Source organism: Stylophora pistillata, chromosome 3 (assembly GCF_964205215.1).
Source record: "Stylophora pistillata chromosome 3, jaStyPist1.2, whole genome shotgun sequence".
Taxonomy (NCBI): Eukaryota; Metazoa; Cnidaria; class Anthozoa; order Scleractinia; family Pocilloporidae; genus Stylophora; species Stylophora pistillata.
Window position 1 is genome coordinate 28,894,346 of NC_142521.1, and position 21,861 is coordinate 28,916,206.

At 37.2% G+C, this 21,861-nt stretch overlaps 1 protein-coding gene across 2 annotated transcripts; it reads right to left on the reverse strand.

The window, feature by feature from the left end:
* Nucleotides 1-1,035: 1,035 nt before the first annotated feature.
* LOC111323814 (NLR family CARD domain-containing protein 4-like) lies at nt 1,036-21,854 on the reverse strand. 2 transcript variants are annotated; one of them, XM_022927249.2, is made up of 8 exons: nt 21,630-21,854; nt 16,534-16,652; nt 16,078-16,171; nt 15,288-15,997; nt 13,953-14,021; nt 10,558-10,626; nt 7,526-9,891; nt 1,036-3,005 (listed from the first exon to the last, which is right to left on the reverse strand). In XM_022927249.2, the coding sequence occupies exons 4-8, from the start codon at nt 15,964-15,966 to the stop codon at nt 2,799-2,801; spliced, it is 3,390 nt and encodes a 1,129-aa protein (XP_022782984.2). In that variant the 5' UTR covers nt 15,967-15,997; nt 16,078-16,171; nt 16,534-16,652; nt 21,630-21,854; the 3' UTR covers nt 1,036-2,798. The 2 variants fall into 2 exon arrangements, with proteins under 2 accessions (XP_022782984.2, XP_022782985.2); XM_022927250.2 differs by lacking the exon at nt 16,078-16,171.
* Nucleotides 21,855-21,861: the final 7 nt, after the last annotated feature.

Genomic DNA, 21,861 nt, shown 5'->3' on the forward strand with positions numbered 1-21,861 from the left:
ACGAGCACGGTATGGTAACAGAATCACCTTGGTTTTTTCGTTGTTTTGCTTGTTTGTTTCTTTGTTTTTTTTGGGCGCTTGTAAAAGACACAGCTGTATCAGTGTTAAAGGAATGAAATTAGGAGTGGAGTGCATCCAGTTTCCTCGTTTCCAAAGTAATTTTCCAAAATAATTTTGCTCAAGACGATCAGAAAACAGACTTCAGCCTTTTTCAGACGTAAACAACCTTCTTTACAATGGGTTCTTATGGGTGTCTCGAAAACTAAGACCTAAGACCTAAGACCCCTCGAAAACTAAGACTTCTCGAAAACTAAGACCCCTCGAAAACTAAGACCCCTCGAAAACTAAGACCCCTCGAAAATAGACTTTCTCAAAGTTGTATGCTTGGTTTCCTGTTCTGGTGTGATAGGACCCGCAGGATCTTCGCCCGCGCTTTGCGCTCACTGTCGCGCTACGCGCTCAAAAGCGCGACTTGTGAGCAAGTCCACCTCGAAAACGCGATTTTGGTTGAGGTTTAATTTGGTTCTACAAAACTTCGTCAGATGAGATACACGTGGGTGCGCTTCCAGATTTGTTATCACGAGATGTTCATTCATTCATTCAGGGTTTTACAGATACCAGCACTATTTTCTTTGTTGTTGTTAATGCATTCTTGATAGTTGGACTTGGCTTCTTTCGCTTCATTTGTTTTACACCTGAGTTTACGGTATGTGGACCAGTTAGCAGGAGATTTGGACTTGACTGCTTTTTTTATGAAAATGATCTCCAGCTAGCATCCGTTTAGAGAGTTCCGGAGTCATTCAGACCGGGATCAAGATGAATAAGAGCGCTTCTCTTACGTTGAACTCGACACTGACGTTTCTACATAATACTTCTTTTCCTTTGGGGAGGGGGACTTCCTTATTTGGCCAAGATACGTATGTGCCGCCACATTGAGTTTTGATTAGAGCTCTAATATCTTATTAGAGCTGTTTTCACTCACCCTTCCCAATCGCTCATCAGCTGCGGGCTTCAGACTCAAGAATAACTCATCTATTTAAGACAAGAATATTTTAATTCCTTGTTTCTCTCAGTTTATTCATTGCTTACAATATCTTTGAAGCTAATCAGTTTTCACTTATAATTAATGGTTAGGAAGTTTCAAAGTTAAAAACGTAAACAAAATGTATTTCATCTTTTCGAAAAATAAGCCGAATAATGATAAATAAAATGATAAATTTTACCACTCAGGTACGACCTTACACATCAGGTGAGGTGATACAGCTAGTCATCATGTACTCAATAAAAATAAAAAAGTTTATGTCCAACACTTTTGACTTGTAAAATCTAAATTTCCAATGGATACACTGCCCCCCCCCCCACCCCCCACTAAAAAAGAAATAGGACTCTAATTTTGACTGCAAAGGCATGGACCACACCCTAATGGCCTGGTGACCTCTCCTTACAGGAACAGGGCTTCCAACGTTTCCCTTGTGACCAGTTCAGTAAAAATATCGTTGGCCGTTAAGTTAACCAAACACAACATGAGAAATTCAATTCTTTTGGAGAACCTACACGAATTAGTACAATTTCAACCTTAAAGTTAGAGCTTATTGATGAACATGCCAAAACATCACACATTTAATAGAGGATCTCAATGAGGTGATTACTATTACGATTTTTGCCCGATTTTCGGTTAGGTCAATATTCGTGGTCACCAGACGTTTTTCTACGGTTAACCTTCTTATCTTATCTTATCATGGTTACCCATTAAAAAAAATTCAGTCTACGCTATATCTACGATTACAAAAATGGAGCACCCTGAATTCTCTTCAGTACAAAAATAGGAAAGCGTTCTTATAATTATTTGACTACGTTTAATCTCCAATTGTGATACACTCTTCCTATTATTCTTTACTACAATTTAGGAAACAGTACTTTACAAGTTAAGCATATTTGTAACAAGTATTAAGATGCCAGATTTGTTTACATGGTAAATGCTAATGATGCTAGTTTCCTTCGTAATGAGCCTTGCTCACCATAGAGTATGTGTGGCTCGGTGGTAGAGCATCGGAGCGCAGAATCCAAAGGTCTGAGGTTTGATTCCTCATGGGGACTCAGAATTTTTTCTTAGTCCCAGGCTCGAGACAAGACAAACGACATCTTTCTCTAAGATGCTAATTTTGAGACACAACTCACAGTGCGTCTGAGCATTTCCTAAACTTCTATCTGTGCCAAGTTCTCTCTTTTCCAATGTGGAAATTACTCATATTTATCGAGAAAAAATTGCTAGAAAGATCTCTCCAGTTTACATCAAAGGAAATGCAACATATTCACACCTAGTGTGACTACAAACAGGACTGTATAAGCAGCTCACATCCTAGCTCATTAAACTACAAAATGATGATGAAAGCCATCTTTTTTACCCAAAAAAATGCAAACTACTTTGAAGCTCAAATCCGAAAAGGGGTCAAGTGTTACTATCCAATAAAAAAATCGCGATTTTAGCAGATGGTTAAATGAAGCTACAATCATAACAAATCAAACTTTTCCAATCTCATCCAAGGGACGTATATTATATTCACCATGTTCTCTTAACCTTTTTTGATCGTTTAAGAACTTCATTGGAGAGGGCAGCACACTGAAGCTTTGGATTAAAAAAATAAAAATAATAATCCTTAAAATGTATTCCCTCGGTTTACAAAGCAAGTTCTCTGACCTTACAGTTCTGACGGATTTCCTCATTAAGAAGTATGGCCTGGCTGACCAGCAAGTTCTGAATAGTGATAAGCTTCCTCAGTTTAAGATGACCCAGACTCCTACTCGTCGTTTAAGTCAGAAACTGACCCAGACTCCTTCTTGTCGTCTGAGTCAGAAACTGAACCAGACTCCCACGCGTCGTCTGAGTCAGAAACTGAACCAGACTCCTTCTCGTCGTCTGAGTCAGAAACTCTACCAGACTCCTTCCACTTCCAATATTCATCTGTTGGCCAATCTTTCTCAGGTTTGACATTTCCTTTCTCATCCTGTCATGAATCACAAACCAACACTAAGTATCATCTCGTCATACAACAATCACTGGTCATCAATTACCGGTGAAGATGCCAAAAATCAAACTTGTTTTCCACAGATACTTTTCATTGTAAGAAAAGCTATGTCTTGAGTCTCGTTGACAGAGTCATTTAACAAACGTTATTCTATTGAGAAACGTTTCATGTGAGGCAAGACCACAAATTTTATCAAAATTTGAATATTTTCCAATTTACACCCACGTTGGGGTTCGTACTAATTACAAGTTATCGACTAACTTTTCCGGACATATACATTTTAAATTCATAAATTTTATTTTATATGGTTACGAAAAAATTATTAACTGATAAAGTTTTCTTCGTTTTCACATCTATCTACCAAGCGCAAAAAATAAAGGCTATTTCTAAAGATGTGGGAGCATATCTGCAGGAGGGATCAGTAAATTGAAAATGTCTCTTTTTTAAGAACGAGTCTCTGTAAAAATCAAACATCTTGGGAGATGAAAATGTTCAACATCCGTTCAAATTTTGCATGCAACTAGGCACTCAGTGGGGATGCACAAAAATGCCCTTTCTAAAGGTTGCAGCCTTTTTGTTGCCATGGTAACAACGGCTGTTTGTTCGAGGCCTGGAGCCTCAATTCATACAAAAACATCGCAAAAAAAGTGTAAAATGTTTATATCTCTATCTCAAGCTAAATACAACGCTACAAATTGGTACTTCGACCATAAAGAGCGACATCATTCGTCTTCACTTTAATATATTCAATTTTCCCTGGGAGAGGATGTGAACACACCAATAGATTTTTTATCTCGGTACAGTTTCGGTCATTTTTGTTGTAAGATAAAACAGGGAAAACGTTTATCTAAATTTCTCTAAAAGTACACCAATTCTGGAACTGAAATTAACTACCTAGTTGGTTACAATATTCTAGTTTTTAAATATGTAAAAATCTTTGCGGGCCGGCTTCTACTTTTCATAGGGGCAATTCGCGAACGAAGCTCAAAACTCACTGAGATACTGCATAATTTGGCGATGTTTACATCTAATGTTCTCAACTAAACAAACGTTTCAGACAAATGCGTCGTGCAAGGCTTTGAAAGAATGTTATCTTATAAGCAATATCCCGAAGAGAATCTCGCCTATGGCTATCATCTTTTAAAAAATTGATAAGCCTTCACGAAGGACTACTCGACGCAACTACAAACATATACCTCACATCGTGCGCATATCATCCAGATTCCGAGTGCTACAACTTCATTCATGGGAATTTGAGCAATTCAAAATCCTCTGAATATACACTGTTATACTTGTATGTCATTTGAAACATGTTCAAGTCGGCTGATCTACACGAAACTATTTTATCACCGATCATTTGCCCTAAACATGTACATTATCACGATGGCGTAACGCTGTATGTCTCCATGAAGTTTCCATCGGTCGCTCCAAAGAAGACGAGAAATGGACATTTTCGATATTTTCAGCAGATTTGTGAAGTAAAAACAACCGAAAAAAAAAAGAAACAGGAAAATCACAATTGAACGCTCGTAAAAACTGAGAATCTGAGAGCTACTTCCAGGAGCATAAATCGCAAACTGTCAGCGGTAGTAATCCATGCAAAACCTTGTTGCAACGATAGCAATTTGAACAACCCAGTATCTCCGTAGTACAGCAAATGAAACAGGGATTTCATCACAAACAATTTCCAGAGATTTAACATTCTTACAGGGAGTCTTTTACATGCTCAAATATTAAATTGGCTTTGAGCCTTGAGATTTATTCCTCTTGATAATAAAATGCTACAGTAAGTGCCCACAAAATTACAAAGGTTCTTTTTTTGGTTTCACTTGGACCGAGGAGTACAGATTTGAAGTAGTGCTGTCACTGATTAACCAACGGGCACAATCTTCTCAGTTATTAGCTTGATAATCTCCACAGGCTAACGTTATTGGTCCGAACGATCTCCTTTTTCTTCCTGGTAAGCCAGCCACCCCAGGGGGGAAATTAAAGACCTTTGATTTCTTCTGGAGTAAATTACCGGGAGATTGCGTTATATTCATCTTTCTTAAGCTTGTAAGAGATATCCGGGAGAAAATTATGGAAAATAATCGTAATTAAATCGCTGTTCTCTTTCCTGAAGGACCTGAGGCCATCCAGATTACATATTAACCATGGGGAGTTTCGTTCAAGTGACGAGTTGCGATTTGCGTGTGGATAATGAGTAGTTTGAAAGGTGGAATTACGATATTATGATTTCATTATATCTTTATTTCGCACTTTGTCATCACATTTTCTTTATCAAGACATAGAAGGAAACATTGACCGACTCGATTGCACTGCGGCGGTGATAAGTCTCTCCTCATCACATCTTGTGCAAATTTTCTAACAGTTTTCTCACAGCTTTCAGATGATTCGAAATACCTCAATTCCTGTCCCTAGGAAATGACAACTGCCCGAAACCGCTGCTTTTTTTTTTGCAACTGGGTTTTACATGGAGTACTACTGCTGACAAGTTGCGATTCATGCTCTCAGATTCTCAGTTTTTATTAACGTTCAATTGAGGTTTTCCTGGTTTTTGTTGTTGTTGTTGTTGTTGTTTTTACTTCAGAATGCGCAGAAATCTGCTGAAATACCGAAAATGTCCATTTCTCGTCTTCTTTGGAGCGACCGAAGGAAACTTCATGGAGAAATACAGTGTCATACCATCGTGACAACGTACGAGTAAAGACAATTGATTGGTGATAGGATAGTTTCGTGTAGATCAGCCGACTTTAACATGTTTCAATGTTACTTTATCAGGCAAAAATAAATGCATTTATTGCTATTATTATCATTACAATTATTATTATTATTATTATTATTATATTTATCATCAACATTATTTTCATTATCATTGTCAAAATACTGAAATGCAAGAGAGCCAAAATGCTAATTTTCCTCCGAATCAAGCTTGAATTTGCTTACATCTCCACCTAAAGTCTCCGAAGGACAACTAGACATAGAGTGTGACGAAACGATTGATGAGAACCCATTCGCCGAGGTGCCAGGGTCCTTGCCGGGATTCTCAACTGTGGGCACGCCGCAATCGATTGTTTGGGGTCAATCGGAAGAAAAAGTGATAGCAGTCGAATCTTCAGAAATCATCAAAGCGTATAATGAGATAACCTCTTGGCGCAAAAACACCTCCCTTGGTTTCCGTACGGGAAAATTGGCAGAGAATTTATTAATCAACTTACAAAGCACATAAATGACTGGAACAATAGGGCGGACAGTCAACATGTAGCTTTAAAAGTGGCCTCTGTTCTCCTGGCGCCAGGGCTGCAAAAACGAAGTCAAAAGTCAAAGGCAAGGGATCATCAAGAATACTTAGCGAAGAGGTTAACACTGTGGAGAGATGGTAAAATAGCTGAGGTGTTACGAGAAGGGCGAACGATCCAGAAACGCCTGGTAAGATCCTATCAGAAAAGAGATCCTCCGTATAAAGCAAAAATATTTGCGAAACTCGCCATGAAGGCCAAATAAACTCGACCTTACGATAGATAACTGACGATGGCTGTGGAGGTGTATTACGGTTTTCGCGTTTCCAAGATGATTAGAAAACAGACTTCAGCCTTCTTCGGACGTAAAGAACCTTCTTTACGATGGGTTCTCATCTTAACTTTGAATTTACTTACTTCCAAGCTCAGTGAAAGAATAAATGGTGGCAAAAAGAGTGAATGTAGATGTTTCTATTTCTGGAAGCCTTTTCAGTAATTTAGAATGTAAAATCTTTTAATTGAATTAATCAGAATCACCGGAAAAATTCAACATTTCCTTTGCTTTGGATTTCCTCTCCCATTTTGGCATCCTTTTAAAATTTAATGAACGCTTCCTTGTCAAGCAGCTACCACTGATACTAAAGCTCCGCCGTGTTTGACAATTCAAGTAGGAAGAACATTTCTGTACACCTTTTGATCTTTCCGGCGATTCCAGCTCAACTTTCCACATTATGTAATGGTCCATTACCAAATGACGAATATGGAAGATTCCGCAAAAAATAAGCTGACTAATTTTATAAAACCCTTTTGATGTTCATCGTGAACAGCATTCTCAGTTCTGTATAAATACAAAAAAAAATCTCATTTTTTAACGGACTTGAAGTCAAAGTGATTTGAACACGCCGAGAAACTTATGCAAGGTGGTCTGTACTCGGAGTTTTTTCCAGAAAAACAGCAAAGAGCAAACAACGAAGCGACAGCCACGTAAACAGCGAAATGCAAATAGATTTGAACACCGTGGTATCTACACATGTTCTATGAAAGAAGTCAACGCAATTCAAAATACATTTAAACTAATTTGAACTGACTAGCGGTGACCTTTCGTGAGAAAAACTCTAGTCTTGTTCTGTAAAAGCAAACGAAATATCACACTCGTTCCGCGAGCCGAGGAGGAAAAAAATTTTAAAACAAAACCACAGCTAATTAATCAGAATATACATGAACAATGGCTACAAATGCAAACGAAGATCACAAACTTACGTGGTAACTTGTACCGAACGGGATGTTACTCTGACGTGCAGCTGCACTCAGATCATTCACTTGTTCCTTTGTCATTTTAACATCACAAAGGTCCAGAAGGTCCAGGTGAGAAACATAGCTGAGATGTTGACTGAGAAAATTTACTCCTTCACCAAGAGGGTTACCTGACAGTGCAAGCACCCTCAGGCTAGGAGCCTGGTGCAGAGATCTGACGATGGCTTCGGCAGGTTTGGCTGTCAAATTGATCTCACAAAGTTCTAACCTATCAAGTCTGTCGGTGAAGATGATACCAGACACCAGGGTCTCTGTCAACTGAGCATCATGGGTTTCAAAGGGTTTACCACCAATAACTATTTCTCGCAGAGAAGAGCAAATTGGTAATAAATTAACTAACACCTCCATCTCTTGCTTTTCTATGTCAAAAACATAAATATTCCTCGTACAGGAAAAGCTGTGTGGAGTCCGACCAGTGATACTATCAATTTTCTCAGTCGAAGACGAAGCTGTTTGGTTGTCATGTTCATTCAACGGATCACCGAGGCACTTCATCTGAGTAGACTCTGCTGTTGATGAAATCAACTCTCGCAGCATTTCAAACAGAGTAACATCATCACTTCCCTCTCTACGTATTTCACAGACATAAAGGACAATTTTTCCTTCTTTCTTCAAGAAGAAATCGTCCAAAAATTCATGCGAATACTTCATTAAAAAATCAGCGGCTTTCTTTTCGCCCGAACAGCTCAACACAACAGCGTTTGTGTGTTCCGCTACAGTGATCAAGTCTCGATGGCTTTTCTCTGAATTCCTTTCATCGTTAAAGAAAAAGATGAACTCGGGTATCACGGCACAGTTCAGCAACTGTTCATTTGCAACAATGTTCAGCTGGTTAGAATCAAGAGGCAAGATACCACCAGTGAGAGATAAAAAGGTGGATAAGAGATCTCGCCGTTTCTCGACCGAGCAACAAAAATAACTGTGTGAAATTAGCTTTAGATACTGTTGTAGATCCTTAGGGAGGTCTTTAATCGACTGAAGCGGCTCAATGAATTTAAACTCCGACAAAGATTCCTTTCTTCCAACAGATTCAAGATGATGGAAAACTGTGCACGCTGCTTCTGTTGACAGCTCACAGGCAAATTTGAGAACTTCATTCATCTTGAAGGACTTTTCAAGTGAGTCAACTTTGGACAAGCTAAGCGTACTGTCTCCTTCAATCGAAAGCACTTCCTCCTTAATATGCCAGGCTGCAAGGAACTCCTGTATGGATTTATGAATGAAATAGGCCCCTTTCTCGCGATTCAGACTCGTCATGTTGACAATCTGGAAAAGTCCAACTTCAGTAAGTTTTTCAAAAGTTCTTGAAATACTGTCGGCGAGTTCGCTGCAGCGTACGTAAAGACGGTCTTGTAGCAGTGCATCGAAGGCAACCTTTCCAAGATTGCTGAGATCTTCTGTAGCTTCTGTTGAAGTCACTTTCTGAAATGGTATAGGCTGTTGACTTTCATCTTTGTGATCTACCATAGTTTGAATAAATTGCGTGTAAATGTTGGCCCGTGCTGTTGGCAGTCCTTCAGGACGTTTCTCTTTCCACAAAAGGCACAGCATTACTAGGAGGAGAGGTATCTCTGCCATGTCGAGGAGATCTTTCTCCCTTAAGTAGGACATGAACTCTTGAATATCCTCGCCTGCCAAAAACTTTCTCGCAAAGGATTCGATTCGTCCCCAGCCTTTGAAACCGCCAATTTCAAACTGAACGTGGCTGGGGCCTCTTATCTCGTCACATTTAATTTGTCGCGTGGAGACAATGACGTGACAATCTCTTAGTTGCTCGCCCTTCCAAATTTCAAGGATGGGTGAGTGTTCTTTTGCACAGCTGTATTCATCATAACCATCCAAAATCAGAAGAACCTTATCTTGATTATTAATTATGTAATCATAAAGACTGTCAACTGAGATCGGACCATCACCGGCCAGCAGTTTAGACGCAAGTAAAACATTACGGATATCTTCCAAATCACAAACATCTCGCAACTTAATCAGAAGCAAAATGTAAAAGTTCATCATGATTTCTTTTAAGGATTTCGACCAGTCATATGCAGCCTTTTTACAAAACGTACTCTTGCCAATTCCTGGCCGACCATAAACAAGAATTCGTGTTGGGTTTCCCTTGAACATGTCGGTGTAGTCTTCAAGTACCTCTTGTCTCACTCCACTGGGCTTCCTGTGATCTCTGACCCAACGCAAAGGTGTGTAGATCTCATCAATCTGAATGGAAGAGCTGTCGTCCCATGGAACGATTTTGACTTTACTGAAGGTACGATAATAAGACTTTAGCTGCTCTTGGCAATTCTCAACATTCAACGGTTCTGAAAAATAAAAATTACAGAAGCAAACTTTTAATGAAGGAATGAAAATGTATACGACGCCAATGAAATGGAATGAAAAACTTTATTTAAGTGTCTATGTTTTTAGCTATAAGCTAATGGGGGTTTTTCAATACCACACGAAGTTTCAATACCAAGTTTCCAATACCACACGAACTCGAGCAGTTCTTTTTTTTAAGCATAAATGGATCAAGAGTACCGCTACTCTCTCCGGATGGAATACAATTTTATCCCTACTCTCCGCATTGTAAAAGCAGACACTCGTCTCTTTAACTTTCCTATCCTTAGAAGATCCTCTTAAATCGTAAAGATGAAATTCCTAGTGTTTATTCCATCATCGATCATGAATGTTCAGAAATCAAGTAGCCAAAGTAACAAAAAAAACTTTGTAAATTTTTCTCCTTAATTTATGCGGAGTATAGCTTCTTCAACAAGAAAAACATTTGAGTATAAAAAAGGAAAAGGAAAAGTAAAGATGTTTTACTGTCATTTCACAATCGTTGGGCGAAAAATAAATGTTGAGTACTCATCAGTAATAGAACCTCAGACCTACGAACTCAGCGCTCCGACACTCTACCACTATAGGTATGGTATAAGTTATTAAAAGTAACCTGAATATAAACTTTCTTCACTTGCTAATTATAATACCTGCAAGCCTTCGTCGTTTGTTTTCTGAACGATCATCCTGTTTACAACTCTCCTCTCCTGCTGAAATGTCTGCAAAAGTGAAAAGAAAGTCAAACTTCTCTCAAAGGTAAAAATAATTTTCACAACAATCACAGAAATGGGTAACAAGCAGGAATCGAAATGAACCCTAGAGGAAAATGAAAATCTCATGTGAGCCCGCTCACGGAATAAAAGAGAGAAGAGAAATTGATGGACTTGGATAATTGAAACTTATTAGGAGGTACACAAAAGGAACGAAATGAACTGTGTATAGAGTGCAAATGTCCAATTACCAAGATACTCCGGAAAAAAAAAACAATAAGTTGGTAACATCGGGTCAAATTGGGTCAAGATCAGAATTCTATTGTTACACTCACTCACAGTACTCTCTCATTCACTCATCGCGACAACATATGTTTTTCCCCTAATTTATTTTTTACACTACTATTTTGGCATTACCCCTCATGTCTCTGATCTGTCCCCGCATCTGTCTCTGTCCTATTATGTGTCGCCGACTCTGTTTCAATTCAGTTCTCTCAGAACGCAAATGTACTTTACTTATAATTGTTTGAATTTTTTCCATTTTTACATTTACAACATCCCTATTCTCTAGCGCTTTGTGATCGCCTCGTTCGATGGGGGTATTGCCATGTCCTCCGTTATGCCCCGTTCTTCTCCGATTCATGTCGATGACTTGGGCGTATCCCTTTTTTGCTGAGATTCGAAACTACTAAATCAAAAAGACCTACTCCTACCATATCGGTACCAGGGTAAAGTTTTGCGAAGTAGGTGTCGAGAGCTGAGATTGGCTGTAATTAACCCATCTCAATTTTCAAGGCTCACGGAATGTGCAACATTTCGTAAGCTAACACATGTTCTTCTGTATTTTAAAATGCAAGATAAAAAGCTTGGATTCCTTATTTTGTGCTTCGCAACCCGTGAGGTAAATTGAATTTTGCAAATCTAAAACAACTTGAAACTGCCATGGATCTGAGCGTAAATTTCGTGTAACCTGAAAATTATTTTTCACTGATTTTATTGCCAGGAAACACTCTGTAATACCTCCCAAATGACAAGTTCTTTGCCCAGTCATTGGCCCCCGATCTTCCAAGGTTTGAGAAGTACACGATATTCATATAACTTCTATAAACTATCCTCTGCGCCATCTAGCTGGGGTCTTTTCTATAACCTTCTTCATTTAAAAGACCTCCAAGCGTCAAGAGCTGAAAGTAGGATCGAGAGCTACTCACAACTGCACTGTATAAAACTAGGTCAGTTAATACGAATCATATCGTCAGTTTTGCGCACAATAAAGGGGAAATTTTCATTTTCAAATTAACATACGCCTTTCTTATTTTAAGCAACGTGGTAAAGTATTTTGCGGACGAGCCTCGTAAGTAAATTTCGCATGATTGCGTGGCGTGACAGTATATCCATGAAGGTTCTAAGCGGTTCCTTTCAGTCCTTAAGTCTTGAAAAATCGATGAAAATAACATTCCACCCGGTTTATTATGTGTGCTTTCGAAAATACATTATTTTTTACCTATTTTTAATCTAGCTGGAAGATGGTCGGATAAATTCAATTAGATTGTGTAAATAAACAATCAAGAATTACTCAAATTGCTGTCAACCTGTGTTTTGATGTTGTTTTCCAAGTTTTGGTACTTTTTATCGGTCCAAGTGTTTTCAATTCGTGGCGCGACGCTCCGAAATTTGCTTGAAATTTTGAGCTTCTAAAGCGGCATTTTGGCGGAATTCAGTTATTATCGACTTTCCCTAAAATAAATCGATATTTAGCAGAATGAAGTATACAGCGGTTTGTTCTACTGTAAGGCCCACCTTGAAAAGTGAGCTGAATCGATTTTTTGGCTGTTGCCACGATATTTCGAAAATGTTCGATTTTTGGTCACATTTCCTCTTAAAGGATTAAACACAAATCAACACTCTGACTATAAGATACAATGAAATATATGAAATATATGAAATACAACGAAATATATGAAGTTCATCCCGTACAGGCCTGATTTTTTTCAGGTCTGATTTTCGCTATTGCTTACATAGCGCTACCTACTGCGAGGATCGTGCTTCATATGTACTCTGACTATAGTAGCAATTTACAATACAAGCCCGTAAAAATTAATCACGAGAGTAGCGAGAGCGTTTTAAAACAAAGAGTCACAAGCGAAAAAGATAAACAAAAGCCAGCAAGTTAATTAACTAGAATCTTTGGCTCTTACTAAGGTCTTTACAACACTAGCAGACAAGGTAAGTATGTAATCGTGGCTCACCACGAACTGGAATAAGAACATTCTACTGACAACAATCATTCAATTGACTCTGATGATGACTTCCGCACAGGTTGTCGAAATGTCAGTCACTACCACCGACAACAGTCCTTCTCAGGACTACACTCACCCGGACGATCACACTACACCTTCACAAGAGTTTTTTCTAAGTAGAAGGCGAAGAGATGTTACTCATTCTTCAGTGAAATGTAAAAGATAAATTTCTGAAGAGCGTGCACCAATGGAAAAGGATGTGGTTCCCAGGCTCTACGATCTACACGTAAGCTCCTTCTTCATCTACTTTAGCTGCTTAGGGCAGTTAAGCAGCTGAAGATGTTTACAAACTTTGGCATACTAAAAAGTTCCTTTGTCCTCGAGAGACCAATTTTTTGCAGTTTTCTGGTGTGCACCGGCTGGGAAAAATTCGCCCACTAAAACAATACAAATCTTTTCAGGAAGACTATTTCAGAAGAAATCGAATACTCTCATTCAGTCTCAATCATGTTTTTGTGGGAGCTTTGCCAATATTTCTGACTATTACACTGAGCATTAAGTGTCGAGAAACTAGCGATTTTGGATATTTCATTACGTATAACACCAACGTAATTTGTTGGAATCCCTGGAAATTTCTAAATTAACACCTGATACTATCCAGAAGTTTGAAAGAATCTTGCCGTTAAAATTTTGAGAAAAATTGCTGAGACGTTCCTATTTCGCTCTCCCTTTTTTGTTTTTCTGATTTTCATCAGTTGCCGTTTTGGTTTACTTTTTACAGCAACGTTGTTGTAAAAAGGCGCATAAATACAGGCATGATGGACATTGAATTATAGGCAATTTCAAGACAATAAATTGTTGTTTTAAAATTAGAGCTAGTTAACCAAGATTTCTTGAGCTTGAGCTGAAAGAATTTGACACCCTGAGGCGTGAATAGTATGGACCAAGTGCAGAGGGCTCTGTTCCAAGTACTGACAGTATAGCGTTAACAGAGACAAACATTTAAGAGAATTCTAATAAAGCTGACCTGTCAGTCCCAGGGAAGGAGACAAGAAATATAAAAAAAATTAAGGAATCGATATTTTACGAAAATTATACCTTCTGCAGGTAACATCTCAAAATCCTCTCCTGGTGAAACAATGGAGCCTTGATTATTTTCTGATGTGTCTTTAAAGGAAAAATAAAATAAATGTTTTAAGAAAACAGTCCAAGTAAAATTGAATAATTCTCTGAGTTTCATAGGCAGCAAGAGCTGTTTTCATGCTTTGGGAGAGTTCAGAATCCCTGACTATATAAGGAAGCCCTGACCATATAAGGAAGCCCTGACCATATCTGGCCTCCCAAGCCTAGAAGTCAGGCGAGAAACATTAAGTAGGAAGTTCATTGCGACATGGAAACTCCGCCCTCAAGCTAATGTTTATAATGTTCCTTATAATCTTAGATCTGGGCGTGAAAAGTCCGTTTGCCAGGAGGCAAGAACCAAGGGAGATAATGATTTTACAACTTCGATTTTTAAATTAATTATTGCGTAGACTATACATTACTATATTTTAATTACATTTAACAGTTTTGTAAATGATACCGCTTGATAATTCAGTTTGTACATAGTTTCAACTTTAAAGAATGGATTAAACGATATATTATTATTATTACTATTATTATTATTATTATTATTATTGGAAAAGCATGCGAAACTCTAAGGAGACAACGACATATACGCAATCTCCACTCGTTGAATTGTCCTCTTTCGTAATTGAAGCTGTCTTGTGACTGAGCTGAAAGAATGTAACATCCCGAGGTGTTTATGGTATGGCCGAAGTGCAGAGTGCTTTTGTTTCAAATTCTGACAATATATGGGGTTAATAGAGACAAACATTTAAACTGAATTCTAATAGAGCTGACCTGTTAGTCCTAGGGAAAGAAGAATTAATATCAAATAATGAAGAAAATGTTATCTTAAAGAGGAATATACCCCTCCCATTTAACAACCCAATATCCTCTCCTGCTGAATCACCGATGGAACCTTCACTGTTTGCTGGGGTGTCTTAAATAAAAATTAACTACTTATTAATACCATGATTAAACCATACAACAGCTTTCTTTTCTATTGCAGAAATTAACTCTTACATTTTGTTTCGACAATAAACTCTTCAACAATTACAAATTTGAATACAAAAATGCTGACTCTAAACATACTGGTTTTTTGTCCGACTTCTTTGAACGCTGAACAACAACTGGCACTGATGCGACATATATTCAAATATTAATTAGTTAATTCTAGCATGCAGTGTTTTGTTTGGCCTTCCAAATGGACCGCCTTAATATTAATGGTCAAGCGCTCACCGGAAAACATTTTGTAAATCTTTTTATTTGTTTGATAAAACTTAATTGCTAGATTTATTTCACTAGAAAATCTTGTAAATCACAAATTACCTTCAGTATTGTCACCTTCCGGATCTCCAAGCAACTGCTTCAGAAAATGTTTCCTTGTGCAGAACAGGTGAGTAATTGCAACCACACAAAGAATGATAGAAATTGCCATGATTGCAATGATGCCAACGTTCAGCTTGGATTTTTGCTTATGATGCAAGTCATTGCAGGTTATATTCTTAATCTGGTTTGCTGGGATCTTTGTGCTGTTTCTCCGTGAACATGTGTACACTTCTGGAAAATTAATAGTCTGGATGACGCAGAAGACCACCATCATAGCCATGAGAACAACAATTTGAATGCACACATGGAATAAAAATATCCGTGTAAACCTTTTCCCCAGACTTTCCTTCCTTTCACTGTCTTGCTGCATTTTGATTTGCCGTCGGGCCAGGACACCATACAGAATGAATGCCATCCAGAAAAAGCCCTGGATTGAGACTGTTATGTAAGCAAAATCCAGGGGCACCAACAGTGGGCTGACCGTGGAGATGTAATCCCCATAGCAGAGTTGTTTAACGAAGTCACTGGGCTTAGGGTCACAATTGAAAGTCAATCTATCCTTATCAAGTAAGTCCCTCAGCAAACCAATTATTGTTGGCCAGGAGATCAGGAACAAAAGGAAATGTATAGCACCACAAACTGTTTGTGACTGGAGGGCAAGTTGAGAAAGATTATCCATTGCAAAGAATTATACAACTTTGAAGGTACAACTGAAAATGAGATGAAAAATCAACCAATGAGTAGACCATTAGACCATTCAAAATGGAAGAGAATGTACAAAGCCACTCACATGTACTAGGTCTGCAGCACCTCCACATAAAATACACACTGTAATTCATGGGAGTTGTAGTATTTCTCTTCCATATTTTGATACCAATTTCTACCTGTATAGTAACAAACCCATTAAGAGCCACCTCAAACAAACTACACTTTACAGGATTTGTGAAATAAAACTTACACTTGTTTGCTTAACACCCAATATTGTGCATAACATTTTCCAACAGTAATAACACAAACTGTCCTACTAATCCATAATCTTATAATGGCCTTAAAATAATAAAATAGAAGTGACAGATTAAAAGGCCAACTCACTGAAAAAGCCCTGTCTGGCATAAAATGTTGTCTACTTTTCTCAACTATATCAAAAACTGCCTTTCTTGGGATATTAGAAATGCATATCAAAACTATGTAAAAATTCAAAACCAAAAGCATTTTAGACTATAATTTTAAAGGTAGTCTATCTTACCAGTTTAACTCCCTTTTTTTTCTCTCTTTCATTGAACCTCTCTGACATACAGGTGTAGGTATCCTTGTACTCAACAGGTACAGAGGTAATGATCTGTGAAATGTAGCCCAACTTTCCTACTATAGAGAAAAAACAACCACAGTCTTTCCAAATTATGATGCATGTACATGTATACATAACTTAAAAATAACAGACTTAAAAATTAATGTTATTTTGAAGACTTTATGTCTATGGTAATAACATGCTAATAAAAGTATATTCATGTGAAGGTGTAGTCTGATTGTCTGGGTGAGTGTAGTCCTGAGAAGGACTGTTGTCGGTGGCAGTGACTGACGTTTCGACAACCTGTGCGGAAGTCATCATCAGAGTCAAGTGACATACAGTAATGACAACAATCATTCACTTGACTCTGATGATGACTTCCGCACAGGTTGTCGAAACGTCAGTCACTGCCACCGACAACAGTCCTTCTCAGGACTACACTCACCCGGACGATCAGACTACATCTTCACATGTTACCCCCGGGTTCAAACCATTTACTGCAAAAGCATATTCACTTTGTGGCTAGGAATTAACACTGAGGTGTGGCTCTTGTCCAGTTGATGTTAGGCTCACGTCTGGTTCAAATGTCAGGCTAACCTGGCTCTTGTCCAGCCAGACATTTTTGTATTGGAATTAAATACAACTACCTTTTTAGGATCATATAAATTGTCATTTCTAACACAAGAAACAGTCCAAGAGGAAAGTTGAGTGCATATAATAAGAAACAACGTCAGTAAGAACAATAAATTTCTTCATCTACTGTAATTTTAGTTTGTCATTTAAAATTGATAATGGCAATTGATTGATTGATGAATGTTATCACATTGACATCAATAGAATATGGTATATGGAAATTACAGAGTGACGCTAAAAAAAAACATGACTAATGTAAACAAGGTCCATCATGAGAGTTAGATCATAAAATGAACATGAGCTCACATCACATGACAATATGAGACCACCATCCCAACAAAAGATGGTTGAATGGGTATTGGAAGCTTGGAACAAGCTACCCATGGTAGTAAATCAAGAAATCGTTTGAGATTTGCGTGTTATCATCTTCCCTCGACGGATCACAGGACAATCAATTAGTGTGCATTTAGCATAGTCCATGTCAAAGCCTACTACCAAAATTACAAGCATGTCAGTTTGATCAAGAAGAGATGGAAGATCTGCTTGAAACTATTTCACAAGAAGACATGGCACTGGAAGACATGGCACCTCTAGTTTTGGATGAAGATGATGAAATCATTCACGTTGAACTGTAATCGAGCCTTACTGGTATGATGAAGTGTTTCATTATTGTTGTTCATTTGACTTTAGTTTGCTGTTTGTTGTGTTTCTACTTAACTGATTTACAAGATGATTATGACAAATCATACAACTACATCAGACCTTACAGAGGATATTGACTCTGCCAATTTGGTAACTGAAAAAATGCAAAATGAGAACAATTTTTGAATAAATATGTTACGTCATATCCTATTGTATCCTGTTGGTGAACATCGGGATAAATTAATGAGCAGCCCCTCTCTAATAAGCCACTCCCGCAAGTACCTGAAATATATAAGCCCCCTTGGAGGATTATTAGAGGATTTACGGTAGATATGATGGCTTCTATTTTTGAAAAAAAAAATTAATAATTGTGTGTCCTTGATATAAAACTTGTTTCCCAAAGCCCCAGCTTAATTTATTTGAGTTTTGTTTTAGGAGAATGGTTCACTTCTCAGAACTGATATTATTTCTGAGAACAAACATCTGATTCATGGCAAGTGAGCTAAATGCATATCAGCTATTGTAAGCTAAATAATTATGCACCTGCAATAATTTCCAGATTCAAATTGTAATTGAAAGTGTAGATGTCAAAACACAGATAGCCAGCCAGACTTACTGCAGTCTCATGTGAGTGTCAGGCCAGTAGTGAATAAATAGGAAAGTAATGTTTGAGATATTTCGTCTGATCACAGGTGTCACTGCCAAAAATTGCACAAGATCGTCATCATTATTACAACACTTCATACTGCAATAAAATTAACAAAATCTTGAGCAAGGAGTCTCAGAAGCCTTTTTTTGGCTTATCTGGGAGACCCCCTTTGCTACTTGATAAGATATCACGACAGGACAGAAAACGTGTGCACTGTAAGTACCTCCCGTTGTCTCATACAAAGCCTTAGAAAACTTTTCTAAGGCTTTCTATGAGACAACGGGAGGTACTTACAGTGCACACGTTTTCCGTCCTGTCATGGTCTGATGGTCAAAGATTTACAGATTCTGTACATTGATTTCCATTATATATTTTAAATTGGCATTGAATATACTTCTACAAACTATTCCTGAGAAAATTAATTTTCAATTTTGCTTAAAAGTTGATTTACACTAGATATGTTTTAAATCAATTGGTAAATTGTTATATATACCTGCTCCATTAAAACTAATGATTAATTTTCTGGATTTTTTTTAACACAATGCTCTTTGAACGAGTGTTGTGGTTGTGAACTTCTTCTTGAAAATATTCTTCAATGAGATGGGTAATTAATTGACTGTTTGAAAATTTACTCAAGACATAGCAGTGGTGTAACAATTGACTTGATAGATAGATAAATAGATAAATTTATTTCAATTCGAGATGTGCAATGAGCCAGCAAGTCATACTAAATACATTTGAATATATAAAATTCTACATCTACAGTTAACTAAAAATATACAGATACTATATATTAAAATAATGAGAATATAAATTACTTAATATAATATACTTCCTACAAAAGAATGCATTTATGTGGTAACATGGTTTCTAGTAACTAGTAAAGTATTATTACTTGTGATAAATATACTAAGAACATATGCTTAACATGAAGAACTGGTAATGTAGAACAGCGTCGTGGTAAAAATGCGAGAAATAAATACCAAAAAAAACAAAAACAAAAACAAAAAACAAAAAAAAAACCAAAAAGAAGAAAGGAAAGAAAAAACTTCAGTATCTTTAGTTTAACAAATCATGGTTTTGAGCTGTGACCGAATTTGTACAACTTTCTGTTGTAGTGTATATATTTTCCCAAGATGGATTGATATGCACTAGCCCAAAATAAATTGCCAGGAAAAATATAGGGGTAGATCAGGACAAAGTAAATTGACTTCAGTAACTGTATATAGTTACAAAATGTTGCACTTTGCATAATATTCCCTTGAACCTTGATATTTTGTTTGCACCAAAATTAAGGTATTCTTTCCTTTTTAATACATGTAGGTTTTGAACTATCATTCCAAGAAATTTTGTGCTTTTACTTGCTTAGTGTACTGATCTTTGATTTTAACAGTTTGGTTCTTTCAGTAGATTTTGTTCCTTGATTATTTCAACAGCATAAATTGTGTTTTTATAAGATCAACTGATAGTGTCTTTAATTGAAGCCAAGTATTGATTTTCACTAGTTCTTTGTTCATTTTATCCACCAGCATGTCTAGATTTTTATGAGAAATCAATAAATTTGTATCATCGGCAAAGAGAGTGAAAGATAATAGATTTGAACTGTTACAGATGTCATTGATATAAATTAAAAGCAATAGAGGACCAGGGACTGATTCTTGAGGGACTCTGCACATCATTTCTTTTTTCTCTGATAATTCATTGTTGTATCTGACACACTGATACCTTTTTGTCATTTAAATTTTTAAACCATTCCAATGCAATTCCTTTTATTCTGTAAAATTTTAGCTTTTGAAGTAGCAAGCTATGATCAACTACATCAAATTCTATGTTATCTTTAGCATTCGTTATTTTCTTTTACATGTATTAGCTCAATAAGTGTAAAATTTGCTGAGTGACTTCTCCTGAATAATGGTAATTTATTCCCTTTTACTCTGAGGTTAACGCTTGTAATTTCCAGAGGAAATTTACCAAGTGTTTATAGTTTTATGGGATCAAGTGATGAGAGTACTCAGTATCAATTAATTCAAAAACAGTATTTGAGTTTAGGTTTCGGTAAACATTTCCCAAAACATTAATGGTAATTAAATCACTTGAACCTCGTTCATTCAACTGACAACTTGTTTGAGATATATATCTCCTTGATTAACAGTGCCTCTGTGTACCTCAATAACATAACAGTGCCTCTGTGCACATCCACAGTTTCTAAAATGTGTTAATTAGTATCAACAGTCAAAATTATCAAATAAAAATCCAACTGATGTGCTCATAATACACCCTCCAAGCCTGGTTAACTCTTTTAAGCAATAAATCCTACCTCGGTTTAAAGTAAATAACTTAATATAAAATATAAAGGTTTACCAAATAAAAGGAAATAGTTATGTGTTTTGTTATGTGTACTGTAGAGCAACATCAAGGGTATTCGACGGATATAATCTAAAACAACGGTCCGTTAATTAGGAAGAAATCGTACGCACATGACTAGTGAAATATAAAATGAATCAAACCTCCCTATGGTGTGGGAGGGAGGCCGAGGAATATGAGCTAGAAATAAAAATTAATTGTTGCTTGCTTGCTTGATGGCTAATAATACGTATACCTAAGCGGTAAAATACTTAAATATTTTCGCGATAAAAATGAGCTAGCGTGGGACATACCAGTAGCCATTAGTTCTATCCAAGTCTCATGCATGACTTGCACGCTGAACGAACTGCTCAATTTAGGAAAGACAACCAGGTAACCTGCCTGTACCCAATCTGAATCTCTCCGTCATCGATTTCTAGAATCATGATGGAATTAATATTCACTTTCAATTAAGGTTGTCTGACAGGAACCAATATCCTCCACGATTGCTCTTTTTAATTCCAAGAAGGTTCATATCGATCACAACTTGTGCAAAGAAATTTAACTCGTGCATGCTATACTCAAAGTAGTTCAATCGAGTTAGGAAAGAAATTAAATGATCACGAATTCACGCTAACAGTATGTATTGATATCACAAAGGTTGCGGTAAGAGATCGGTGGACATGTGAAGATTGAGAATGAAAAAACACATACCGTATTTTGAACGAGCTCTATGAGCTCCTTGACGCTACGTGGGTAAATAAAGTATTGATTGATTGATTGATACCTTAACAGGCTTTCTCTTGCGCAGAAGTGTCAGGAACGGCAGGTGAAGTTCTTTACTGTTTTCCTTAACTGAGCTGACGGTTCTCGCAAAAGTTTACATTTGATGTCGTTGATGTAATACTGGTTGATCTTCAGAATTCTCAATGAGTATATGATTGCTAAATTAAAAGCGGATTAACTTACAACACACCACTAACAACCCTTCCTCAAAAATCTGCTTGCCCAGGCACCTT

What these genes read in the sequence shown, in the direction of transcription:
- LOC111323814 (XM_022927250.2), bottom strand. Translation starts at nt 15,966, where the DNA reads ATGGATAATCTTTCTCAACTTGCCCTCCAGTCACAAACAGTTTGTGGT. An exon ending in GGAAGGTGACAATACTGAAG is followed by an intron (nt 14,022 to 15,287) that starts GTAATTTGTGAT and finishes TTTCCTTTAAAG; the next exon opens with ACACATCAGAAAATAATCAA. An exon ending in CAAACGACGAAGGCTTGCAG is followed by an intron (nt 9,892 to 10,557) that starts GTATTATAATTA and finishes TTTATTTTTCAG; the next exon opens with AACCGTTGAATGTTGAGAAT.